We start from the raw sequence: 13,418 nt of genomic DNA on the forward strand, positions 1-13,418 counted from the left end.
GTCTATCCTTGCCATCTCCACTTCATTTCCCACTTATAGCTCAACCCTCACCATTATGGCTTCCCACCCATTTCTCCACCCAAACAGCTCTCACTTAAGAGGGCATTTCTTCTTAGACTCTTTTGCAGACGGAACATATTCCAATTAGCCACTAAATGTTGGAGTTTCTCAAGGCTACATATTTTCTAACTCTCAACTCTACCCTCCCCAGGCAGTTATATACATGCTTACAGTTTCAATTATGATCTAAATATATCTGATCTATCCTGTAAGTGCCAGTCCTATATATCAAATTTATCTGCCTACTTAACACCTCCACTTGAATGTTCAAAGACCCTTCAAATGTAACATGTCTAAGATGAAACTTACAATCATACAGCCACAACGACCTGGTTCTTATTTAAAACCATCTATTCATTTGTGAACTTTTCCTACATATTTCCTTCTCAGACACACTGTGTGGCCACTCTATCACTAGGTTTAACAAACATCTCCAGAGTTCTTTCTATATGCCAGGCACTAAGTGTTTGGCAACCTTGTGAGGTAGGGTACTATTATTAGCTCCCCGCCGTATTTTTTTACAAAGATGAGGAAACTAAGAGATTGAGACTTACATGGAATTGGAATTTGAACTCAGGCAGTCTAATTCCAGAGTCTTGTCCTTTTTTTTTTTTTTTGAGACGGAGTCTCGCTCTGTCGCCCAGGCTAGAATGCAGTGGCACTATCTCAGCTCACTGCAAGCTCCGCCTCCCAGGTTCACGCCATTCTCCCGCCTCAGCCTCCCCAGTAGCTGGGACTACAGACGCCCGCCACCATGCCCGGCTAATTTTTCTGTATTTTTAGTAGAGACGGGGTTTCTCCGTCTTAGCCAGGATGGTCTCGATCTCCTGATCTCGTGATCCGCCCATCTTGGCCTCCCAAAGTGCTGGGATTACAGGCATGAGCCACCGCGCCCAGCCGTCTTGTCCTCTTAACCAAACTGTTCTGTTGCCTCTAAACAATCAGAATGTTTCCAATTATGAAGACCATGGACATTTATGTAGCACTTGAAAAACAGTGTAATTCTGTCTTCATAACAACATTTATAAAAGGTTAAACAGAAAATCGTTAACACCATTTTACAAATGAGGGAACTGTGCCAGCTTCAGAAACTGTCTTGATTACTAGCCACAGAGAATTCTGCCATGGAAGTCATTAAGACCCCCATAGTCCTGGGTTTGTAGGTCAGTTTCCTGACATGGGAATTTGAGCTTCAGGAGATCAAATCACTGCCATCTCATAGCCAAGAAATGCACTTTCCTCTACAGCACAGAATGTACCAGAGTGCAGCTTGGGTGCCAATGCCTGATTTATCTTCAAGACTTCAACACCGTATAAGACACCAGACCCTGAAAACACCTCCCACATTCCTTACATTATATCAGAGTTGATCTACTATGTTCCTGTCTTTTCCCTATGCCTCTAACCAGTCTCCAAATGTCTAATTTTAGACATCAAGTCTTTCTGGCCAGACACCATAGCTGATTGTGTATTTTGTATGGTGCGTGCCTTGAGCAGTGACAAAGTTCATAAATGCCACCACTATTCAGGGACAACTGAACAGATACTAAAAAACAGGTACAAAAGGCTAGGTGAACAAGCTGATTATACTCCTCTGATATAACCACTGAGAAAAAAAGCCCATACTGATGAAAATCAATTACCAAAAATTTCTTACAAAAATATGGAAATGACCTAAAGGTCAAGGAGAGAAACTGGCTAAACAAATCATGAAACAATTACAGAACAAATATACTTAAATTATGTTGCAAGAGTATATTGAAAACCAAATCAAAACCACAATGAAATACCACTTCATATCCTCTACGATGGCTATAAATGATGAAAAACCAAGTAACATGTAACACAAGGATGCAGAGATATTAGAACCCTAATATACTGGTGGGACTGTAATACCGTGCAGCTAGTATGAAAAAGTTTGGCAGTTCCTAAAAAAGTTAACATAAAATTACCGTACAACCCAGCAATTCCACTACTAGGTGTATACCCAAGAGAAGTGAAACATGTTCACAACAATAGGTAATTTTGTTATGAATCATAAATCATAACCCCAAATTCATTCTTACATATGTATTTCCTATATATAAGTAAACTTTACTCTGTAATGCTACCAAATAACCAAATAGTGTTTGTAGTATCTCAACATGTCAAGACTATATGATTAGAAAACTTTTTAAAACAAAAAATAAAACACATGTTCACACAAAAACTTGTGCATAAATGTTCACAACAACACTATTCATAATAGCCATAAAGTGGAAACAACCCAAATGTCCATCAGCTGATAAATGGATAAACAAGATGCGGTACGGCCATAAGATAGAATATTACTTGGCTATAAGAAAGAATGAAGTACTGATAGGACTCCTGAGAACATTATGTTATGCTAAGTGAAAGAAGCCAGACACAAAAGGTCACATATTGTATGATTCCATTCAGGTGAAATATCCAGAATAGGCAAAACCATAGACACAGAAAGTAGACAGTGGTTGCCAGGGAATGGGGGATGGAGAAAATTGGGGCTGACTGCTAATAACTACAGGGTTTCTTTTTGGGTTGATGGAAATGTTCTGCAATCAGATAGTGGTGATGGTTGCAGAACATAATGAATATACTAAAACCACTGAAGTATACAGCTAAAAATGGTGAATTTTTATGGCATGTAAATTATATTTCAATAAAAAACATACTGTGACACAGGCAACAGGATACACAATGATTCTATAGAAAATGGATTAGAGTATTAAATTCAAAAAAGGATAACAGTTTAAGAATTTAAGATATTTTTAAAAAGCCATCTAAAATGGTGCACAAATACCCATAAGTAATGTGGCAGCTAACAATGTGGGGGAAAAAATCAAGTGAAATATTATATTTTACATAAAAATATATTACAGGATGCTTAAAGAGTCAATTGCAAATAAAATCATAAAAGTTCTGCCAGAAAAAAAAAGTGAGAAAATGGTCATTAATTAAAAAACATGTAATCAAACAATGCAGCATTATCTTATTTGGAGAAAAACATATTTTCAGAATATCTGATGACATGCGAGACATGCAGCATAGTATTAACTTAAAATGCAAAGAAAAAATACTATGTACAGTGAGAACCCATTTTTGTAAATTAAAAACAGCATACACATAGAAAAAAGCCAAGAAGCTTGTATACACCAACAGGTTGGGAATCATTCCCTCTGAGTGGAGGAATTATGAATAATCTTTACTTTCCTCTTTCTGCTTAATTTTAATTTTTTCAACTTTTTACAGTTAACGTGTCACATATTTAAAATGAAAAGAGCTACTTATAATAAATTAATTTACTTATCCTACCTACTTTCATTTCCACCATCAAGCCACACAGATGCCTCAGGTAATGTTATATCAAGAATTTCCATTCCAGGCCACGCGCGGTGGCTCACGCCTGCAATCCCAGCACTTTGGGAGGCCGAGGCGGGTGGATCACGAGGTCAGGAGATAGAGACCATGCTGGCTAACACAGTGAAACCCCGTCTCTCCTAAAAATACAAAAAATTAGCCGGGCGAGGTGGCGGGCGCCTGTAGTCCCAGCTACTCGGGAGGCTGAGGCAGGAGAATGGCATGAACCCGGGAGGCGGAGCTTGCAGTGAGCCGAGATCGCGCCACTGCACTCCAGCCTGGGCGACAGGGCGAGACTCCGTCAAAAATAAAAAACAAAAAACCAAAAAAACACGAATTTCCATTCCAATAACCACATGCTTCACATTCCCAACATTACCTGGAAAATGTCCACTAGAATCATGATTGCCAGCAGCATGGTGACTATTTCAAAATGTCCTGTCTTCATTTTTCTCTTCTAAATTAAAATAAAGAAATTTCAATTCAGTAGACTCAAAAGAGAGGTGTAGGGAAGTAGAATAGGATGACACTGTGTATTTTTTTCATTTAGAATGTGAGTGGAGAGCATGATGGTCAGAAAGTGATTATCAATAAATTCCTAACAGGCTACAAGAGCCATTAGGCTTTTATCTAGTGGTCTAATGTTCTCATTCTACAGACAAGGAAACAAAAACTCCTTAGAATTTCAGTGATTTGCTCAAGATAAATCTGTCCATTTCCATACTCCTCCAGACATGTCATCTCTCCCACCACAGTCACTGGGAGTCATATTCTCTTCCCATCTCTAAATCTCCCCTCAGCATGCACAGGAAATAACACAATCAGACTAAAAAACAGCAGTCTCAAATAGCTCCCAGTTTCTAAGAATTCCCCAGGAATATGTCCATGCACATTATCCATTCTTCTATCCTCTTTGCACATTAAGTCATGCCCTTTTGAGTGGGACAGAGGAGATGATGAGGCCAGTAGTGGTACAAAGAGGAGATGATGAGGCCAGTAGTGGTACAAAGCAGTGGATTGTCAGAGATGGCCCCCTTCCCACAAATACAATCAAGAGAAGCCCGAGGGTAAAATAAGTGCCTTACATAACTTTCTGAAGGCGGGAACAAGAATAAGAAGGAACTGGGTAGGCAGCAATTCTAAGATTATACAACTATTGGCTGAATGCCTAATATTCATCCCAGTATTTATGATAATGTAACTCAAATGAAGCTTCTATTTTATCCTACCAATCACCATATTCTGGATTCTAAAAATGAGAATGAACAGCACAGGGGAAGGGAGATAGTCTTCCTTTTTATAGATCATTTTGGCCTCAATTTCCCATATTTCTTCAGAAGCAGTTTTGTTTTGTTTTTACTAAAAATACTAAAATATAGTACCAACATGCTACTTTGTGTTAAACTTCTCTTTCCAAAAAAGATTTGAATATAAGATGATAGATATCTGTCACAAGGCAATATGTTTTAAGCAAGCTTTGGATCAGGATTTTCCTAAAAATTGTTCATTTCTGTAGTCTGAGTGTAAATAAGTCAAAAGGTTTACCTGGCTTTTGTGCCTTTGGAGGAAGTTTAAATGATGCTAGGCCTCAAACTGACTCCCGACACTCTCAGTTGTGGTAAGCGAGTCTTCAGGATGGGATGTTGTTGACAGTGAGAGCTGAGACAGGAATGCTTTTCTTTTTATAAACACCCCCAGCAGTAGCTTGGCAGTGGCACATTGCGCTACTTGTGTTCTGCTATTTATATCTGGCCCCCCACACTATGCCTTGGAATCACTGCTGTTAACACTTTAAAACTCCAAGAGGCTTGTAAAGCCATAGCAATTCCCTTTAGCCACACAGCACATTCAGTTCTGAGCCCACAGTTCTGGGCTTCTCTCAGAGAGAAATGACTTCCCATTCCTAATCCTTTGACACTGAGATATCAAACTAAAGCATGGATTTTACTCTAGGCTAAGTGATTCACATAACTAGGGAAACTTGCTTTGTTAATCACTGGCAATGGTGACAGCTATCACCATTCGCTCAACTAGCTTACTGTATTTCAGGGACCTTGTCAGGAGTTGGGATACATAAGCAAGTAAAACGAAGTACTAAAAAGCACTCATGATCTAATAAAAAACATGAATATGCATACGTAACCAAATTACAACATGTTAAGAATCCCAAGTATAGACAAAGTCCAGTGATAACATTAAGGAGGGAAGGATTTGGTAATGCCTGCAACTACAGCTGTCATTTGAGTAACGTATACATGGTAAATAAACTGACTGCAATGCTGAGGAACACTTAGGGTTCACTGACTGTGGATTTAAAAAACACAAAAATGTCCTAAGACATTCACGCATACATACACCAAAATACATTAATAGAATGTTGATAGTAGCACTATTCATAATAACCCCCAAACTGGAAATCATCTAAATGTCCATCAACAGTAGAATGGTTAAACTGTAAGTGAAATTTTATATAGCACTGAAAATGAACAAATTCTGACCATATATAACAATCTGGATAAATCTCACAAAAAAAATTTTGAGTAAAAAAGAGATACAAGCATGTTTATACTGTATGATTTAATTTATATCAAGAACAAAATTAGGCAAAACACTTCCAAGACATGAGAAGTCAGAATAGTGGTCACCCTGCATAGTAGCTAGTAACTGGAAAGGGCACAGAGGAGCATCTGAGATGTTAGCTGGGTTCTGCATTTTGCTATGGATGCCAATTACATTGACAAATTCAGTTTGGGAAAATTCGCTGAGCTATATACTTATGATATGTGTATTTTTTTGTACACACATATATTACTTCAAGAAAACGTTTTAAATTATCATGAAATACACCTATATTTACAAAATCCAACTCTACTCTTTAGAATCGAGATACTTTCCAACCTTTTCCCACCTCACTGGCTTGGCAATCCAAGATTAAATACACAGCACAGACTCACTCCCAGAAATACTATCATTTTTTAAAAAGCAGGAGTTTGGTTACAAGGAAAAAAGAGAGTTTGCATGTTTTCAGGCCTTAGGCTCACAATAACCTGCCTTTAAATCCCAGGCATGTAGGCCTTCAGGAAATGAGGTAGAGAAGTTCTCCTGTCGCTGGCCTCCATTCCTGTTTTGTTCCAGTTTTTAACTAAATTTCTTTCATTCATTCATTGAACAAATATTTGAGTCCTTAAAATGTGCTAGGAACTGTTTTAGGTACTAGAGCTATACCAGTGAACAAAATGGATAAATATCTTGCCTTTGTGAAGTTTATATTCTTGTGAGAGAAGGTAGTCAAATAACTAAAATAAGTACGTAAATTATGCAAGTATGTTAGAATGTAGTGAGTGCTATGGTTTTGGCTTTTGTTTATAAGTAGCACAAAGGAGACTAGGAGTGCACGGAGTGTTTGCAATTTAAATTGGATTGTTAGGGAAGACTCACTGAAAGGTAGTATTTGAGCAAAGACTTGAAAGAGTATCAGCCATGAAGACTGTGGTAGTCAAACACAGTGAACAGCACGTACTAAAGCCCTGAGACAAGAGAATGCCTACTTTTGTTTGAGGAATAGTAAGCAGGCCAATATGGCTGGAACATTAGAGTAGTACAAGATAAGGTCAGAGATGTAAGGGGGTGGCGGGAAGACCATGTCAATCTTTGTAGGCCACGGTAAGAACACTGGCTTTCACTCTAAGAGAAAAGCAGCAAATCACAGGTTTTAAAAAGAGGTGTAACATGATCTGATTTATTGTTTAAGAGGATCACTCTGGCTGTTATGCTGAAAATGGTCTGTAGGGTGAATGTAAGAAGACTAATCGACAGGTTATTATAATAATGCAAGCAGAGATTATGGTGGCTTAAATCAGGAAGGCAGCATTAAACGTAATGAGAAGTAGATGTGTGTATGTGTGTTGCTGCTGTTGCTGAGGTGGTATGAAGTGGATCTCTGAGTGTATGGTGGTATGAAGTGGATGTCTGAGTGTATGTTTATGTTGTTGCTTTGTTGTTTGTTTGGTTGTTAGAAATAAGCCATTTTTATTTCAGCCTGTTAAAAATCCGACTTTTGTAGATTAGACACAGTATTTCCTGATATGATAAAGAAAAGCATTTGTGGATTCTAAAAGTCTACTGTATTTTCAAAAATGTAATAACTCACAAAAAAGTAAATGGAAATGATCTATAAAGATATCAATTTATTATACAGTTAAAGTGCTTGTAATCTCAGAGATTTAGGGAGCCAGGGCAGGAGGATGGCTTGAAGCCAGGAGTCTTGGCCTGGGCAACACAGGGAGACCTTGTCTCTACAAAAAAATTTTAAAAATTAGCCAGGTGCAGTGGCACATGCCTGTAGTCCTAGCTACTTGGGAGGCTGAGACAGGAAGATCTCTTGAGCCCAGGAGTTCCAGATTACAGTGAGCTATGATGGTGCCACTGCACCCCAGCCTGGTCAACAGAGCAAGACCCTGTCTCAAAAACAAAAACAAAAAAAAATGTTTAGACTGAAATGCAGGATATAATTTGAAGATTGAGGCAATAGGATGCACTGACAAACCAGATGTGGGCTGCAAGAAAAAGAGGGGAGTAAAGAATAGTTTCAAGATTTTTAGCTTGAATAGCTGGAAGGATGGAGTTGTCATTGATTGACATGGAGAAGACCGTGTATGGAAAAAGTATCCTGGAACTCAAGTGAAGAAAATATTTACAAAAGAAAGGAAAGATCAAATGTGTTAGTATGTTTATTGCAGCACTATTCACAATAGCAAAGAGTTGGAACCAACCCAAATGTCCAACAACGATAGACTGGATTAAGAAAATGTGGCACATATACACCATGGAATACTATGCAGCCATAAAAAAGGATGAGTTCGTATCCTTTGTAGGGACATGGATGAAACTGGAAAACATCATTCTCAGTAAACTATCGCAAGGACAAAAAACCAAACACCGCATGTTCTCACTCATAGGTGGGAATTGAACAATGAGAACTCATGGACACAGGAAGGGGAACATCACACTCTGGGGACTGTTGTGGGGTTGGGGGAGGGGGGAGGGACAGCATTAGGAGATATACCTAATGCTAAATGACGAGTTAATGGGTGCAGGAAATCAACGTGGCACATGGATACATATGTAACAAACCTGCACATTGTGCACATGTACCCTAAAACCTAAAGTATAATAAAAAAAAAAAAAAAAAGCTTCTGATAGGTGAAGTAAGATGAGGACTGAGAACTGACCATTGGATTTGGCAATGTGGAGGACATTGAAAGTTTTGATAAGAGCAGGTCTGATAGAACAGTGGAGATGAAAGCCTGGTTAGAATGGCCTAAGAAAGAATGAAAAGAGGAATTGGAGACATTGGAGATAGTTGATATCTTCGACTCTTTCAAGGAGTTTTTCTATAAAGGACATAAAAGGAATGAGGCAGTATAGCTTGATGGTGGGACCGAGGAAAAGGTAAAGAAGAGAGTCCAGGAGTTTTGTTTTTTTTTTTTGAGATGGAGTCTCACTCTGTCACACAGGCTGGAGTGCAGTGGCACGATCTCAGCTCACTGCAGCCTCTGCCTCCCTATCTCGGCTCACTGCAGCCTCTGCCTCCCCAGTTCAAGTGATTCTCCTGCCTCAGACTCCAGCGTAGCTGCCCACCACCAAGCCTGGCTAATTTTTGTATTTTTAGTAGAGATGGAGTTTCACCATATTGGCCAGACAGGTCTTGAATTCCTGGCCTCAAATGATCCGCCTGCCTTGGCCTCCCAAAGTGCTGGGATTATAGGCATGAGCCACTGTGCTTGGCCAGAAATATTTTTAAAGACAGAGAAAAACCAGCATGTTGGATATGATCTAGTAGATGGAGGAAAAAACTAATAATATAGCAGAGAGAGGGTAGAATGATTGGGTCAATCTTCTTGAGTAGGCAAAAGGGGATGAGACATAGCATACAAGCAGATGAGGTGGCCTTAGATAAGAGCAGGAGCAGTTCATCTAATATGAACAGGAGGAAAGGCACAGTATATTGGCAGATGCTGGAAAGAAGTGGGTTGGAATAAAAATTCTTTTCTACTTGCTTCAATTTTCTCAAAAAAGTAGTAACAAAAGATGATGGTTTAAGTGACAGAGATTTGAAGAAATTGGAGAAAGAATGAAATAGTCATCTAGAAAAGGAGAAGAGTGAATGCATTATGATTGCTGGGCTGCATTAAGGGCCTACTTGAATTTAAAATGAAACCACTTAAGATGGTTGTGTTTTTCTCCAGCTACATTCAGTTCCATGATGCAGACTAAGCTAAATTGGACTGAATAAAGACTGTAGCTTTTTCAAGCAAGGATAAAATGATTATTTTATTGAATGATTACGGGCAAAAGATCTGAATTGACACTTCACAAAGGAAGATATATAAATGACAAACAAGTAGAAAACGATGTTCAACATTATTAGCATCAGGTAAATGCAAACTAAAACCACTATACATCCACTAGAATGGCTAAAATTAAAGACTAACAACATAAAATGTTGATGAGAATATGGAGCTACTGAAACTTTCATACATTACTGATGGGAATGCAAGATGATACAGCTATTTTTTAAATAATTTGGCAGTTTTCATAAAGTTAAACTTATATATTTACCATATGACCCAGTAATTCTACTTACAGGAATTCATTATACTTAAAAGAAATTATTAAAGTGTATGTTCACACCTGTCAAATGTTCACAGCAGGTTGATTCATAACAGTCAAAAGGTAGGAACAACCCAAATGTCCATCAACTGGTAAATGGATAAACAAATGAAATAACACTCAGCAATAAAAAGGAACAAATGTCCTCAAAATGTTAAACATAGGGTTACTACATGATCCAGAAATTCCACTCCTAGGCATATATCTTGGGTATATGCCCAAGATCCAGAAATTCCACACTGAGGCCTACATCTTGGGTATGTTCACAAAATAACTTGTGCACAAATGTTCATAGCAGTGTTATCTATAAATATAATAGTCAAAAAGTGGTCTAGATTTCAATCCAAATGTCCACCAACCAGTAAATGGATATACAAACTGTGATATACCCACACACTGGAATATTACTCCACCATAAAAAGGAATTAAGGCCAGATGCGGTGGCTCATGCCTGTAATCCCAGGACTTTGGGAGGCCGAGGCAGGCGGATCACTTGAGACCAGGAGTTCGAGACTGGCCTAGCTAACATGGTGAAACCCTGTCTCTACTAAAAATACAAAAATTAGCCAAGTGTGGTGGTGCGTGCCTGTAATCCCAGCCATTAGGGAGTCTGAGGCAGGAAAATCACTTGAACCCGGGAGGTGGAGGTTGTAGTGAGCTGAGATAGTGTCACCGCACTCCAGCGTGGGTGACAGAGACAGACTCTGTCTCAAAGAAAAGGAATTAAGTATTGATACATTTACATGAAATGTCCAGAATAGACAGATCTATACAGACAGAAAGTAGATTAATGATTTTTTTAGGGCTGGACATATACTGGGGAAATGAGGAAGACTGTTAATGCATACTAGGCTTATTTTTAGAGTAATGAAAACATTTCATCTCCCCAAAAAAGTCACCACATGTCCTTTGTATTCAATCTCCTCCCTTCACCCAAGGCTCTGGAAGGCAATGATCTTCTTTGCCTTTCCTAGCATGACATGTAACTATTATCATACAGTCAGTATGTAATTTTTTATGACTAACTTCTTAGCATAACACTATGAAATCTATCAATGTTTTTGCATGTATCAGTAGTTCTAAAAATGATTGCAGTGATGGTTGCACAAATCTGTACACACAATAAAAAGTATTTAAGCCACGCACAGTGGTTGGGGTAGCTAAAGGAGGATCACTTGAGCCTAGGAGTTCAATGCCACTGGAGCAACATAGTGAGACCTCATTTCTTAAAAACAAAAACAAAAAAAATCCCATACAAGTGAATACTTTACATGAATGAATTTTTTTTTTCTTTTAAACTTTTATTTTAGGCTCAAGGGTACATGTGTAGGTTTGTTATATAGGTAAACTCGTGTCAGAGGGGTTTGTTGTACCGATTACTTCATCACCCAAGGTACACAACAGTTATTTTTTTCTGATCCTCTAACCTCTTCCCCTTCCCACCCTCCACCCTCAAGTAGGCCCCAGTGCCTGTTGGTCCCTGCTTTGTGTCCATGTGTTGTCATGATTTGGCTTCCACTTACAAGTGAGAACATGTGATATTTGGTTTTCTGTTCCCGCATTAGTTTGCTAAGGATAATGGCCTCTAGCTTCATCCATGTTCCTGTAGAGGACATAATCTCATTCTTTTTTTTTTTTTTTTTTTTTTGAGACGGAGTCTCGCTCTGTCTCCCAGGCTGGAGTGCAGTGGCGCAATCTCGGCTCACTGCAAGCTCCACCTCCCGAGTTCACGCCATTCCCCTGCCTCAGCCTCTCCGAGTAGCTGGGACTACAGGCGCCTGCCACCACGCCCGGCTAATTTTTTTTTTGTTTTTTTGTATTTTTAGTAGAGACGGGGTTTCACTGTGGTCCCGATATTCTGACCTCGTGATCCGCCCGCCTCGGCCTCCCAAAGTGCTGGGATTACAAGCGTGAGCCACCGCGCCCGGCCATCTCATTCTTTTTTATGGCTGTATAGTATTACATAGTGTATATGTACCACATTTTCTTTATCCAATCTTCCTTAATGAATGGTATTGTATGTGAATTATATCTCAATAAACACGCTTTGAAAAAGAATAAACTATTAATACATGCCACAACATGGGCATGAGGGAACATTTTTTGGGTGATGAAATGTTTTATATCATGATTGTAGTAGATGTTACATGATGATATACATTCATCAAAAGTCACAGAACTGTACACTTCAAATTTGTGAATTTTATTTATATAAATAATACCTAAATAAGGCAAATTTTAACAAACAACAACAAAAACTATCTTGCCTACATACTCCCTGAAATTTGTGTACCCCCAGATATATATGTATCCCAATTTGAAGACTACCACAGTAAAGTATCTGTAATACAATGGCCCATGAAAGATGAGGAAAGAGAACTAGGTGAGTCAAAGGAGCCTAGGGTTGTGGTAAGATAAATACAAGGTATTTATATCTTAGGGACTGGATGCCAAGGCAGGACATTACAGTAGTGAATGCAAATTTCTATCATCCAAGGACCAAGCAGGATCAGATACCTCAGGGAAGGCCAATGACCACTAGAGGTCAGCACCAGAACAAGCTATTTCTTCAGTGGCAGGCCACTGGTCTTAGGAAGAAAAAGAACTCTGAATTTTAATATTTATTCAAAGAAAACTGTTTCAACTTAGAAGTGACTAAATTTTAATTGACAAGATTAAATGTTTTTACTGTTACCAAATTTTAACTGACAAGATTAGTGTTTTACATGGCGGTTTGTGAACTACGTTGATTTCCAATAAAGAGAAATACATATTCCTTTTTGCACATGATTCCTCACACTATGACATACTGATACTGGGAAAAATTGTAGTTTGTTCTTTGTTCTCTGTTAGTTCTAGCTGTTAGTCTGGTCTCCAGCGATGGTGACATTTAATTGCTAGCTCAGTAACTTAGTATTTTTTATAGATTTTGGGAAACTGGTTGCTAAATTCCCCCATCATAGCCTCCTGGCATTGGGCATTCTAAAGACAAACAATTTCTATGCCCTCTCACCCTGTTCGGTGGGCCTCCCACAAACTCAAGATGCACTCCTTTGCCCTTGGTGGGCATCTTCCTACAGAAGATCATAAACTGGTTTGTACCCCAGTTACCTTCCCTAAGCCCAAAGGGAAACCTAGGAATTCTATCATGACAACTTTGATTTTAGGTAAACTGGAGAGAATCTTTTGTCCTTTCCCAATTCATTCTACTACCTTGTTATGTTCAACTTGTTAAATATAATGCTTTTTCTAAGACACCTTAAAAATTCTCCAGTTTGCCCAAGTGATGGTGGCAGCCACTCCAGTTGGCC

The 13,418-nt window shown here is 38.7% G+C and overlaps 1 protein-coding gene across 12 annotated transcripts in view; it reads right to left on the reverse strand.

The window, feature by feature from the left end:
- Window positions 1-13,418, reverse strand: part of ART3 (ADP-ribosyltransferase 3 (inactive)) — a 134,810-nt gene that overhangs the window by 45,807 nt on the left and 75,585 nt on the right. For 11 of the 12 annotated variants that reach the window (XM_063610374.1, XM_055297281.2, XM_055297282.2 and 8 more), the window contains one exon: window positions 3,815-3,892. In XM_063610374.1, the coding sequence (XP_063466444.1) occupies window positions 3,815-3,883 (69 nt within the window). In that variant the 5' untranslated portion in view covers window positions 3,884-3,892. Of the gene's footprint in view, window positions 1-3,814; window positions 3,893-4,980; window positions 5,099-13,418 lie in introns of those variants that run through there. The other variant, XM_055297278.2, reaches the window with a different exon arrangement.

The sequence above is a fragment of the Symphalangus syndactylus genome, chromosome 10, assembly GCF_028878055.3.
Source record: "Symphalangus syndactylus isolate Jambi chromosome 10, NHGRI_mSymSyn1-v2.1_pri, whole genome shotgun sequence".
In the NCBI taxonomy this organism is placed as follows: Eukaryota; Metazoa; Chordata; class Mammalia; order Primates; family Hylobatidae; genus Symphalangus; species Symphalangus syndactylus.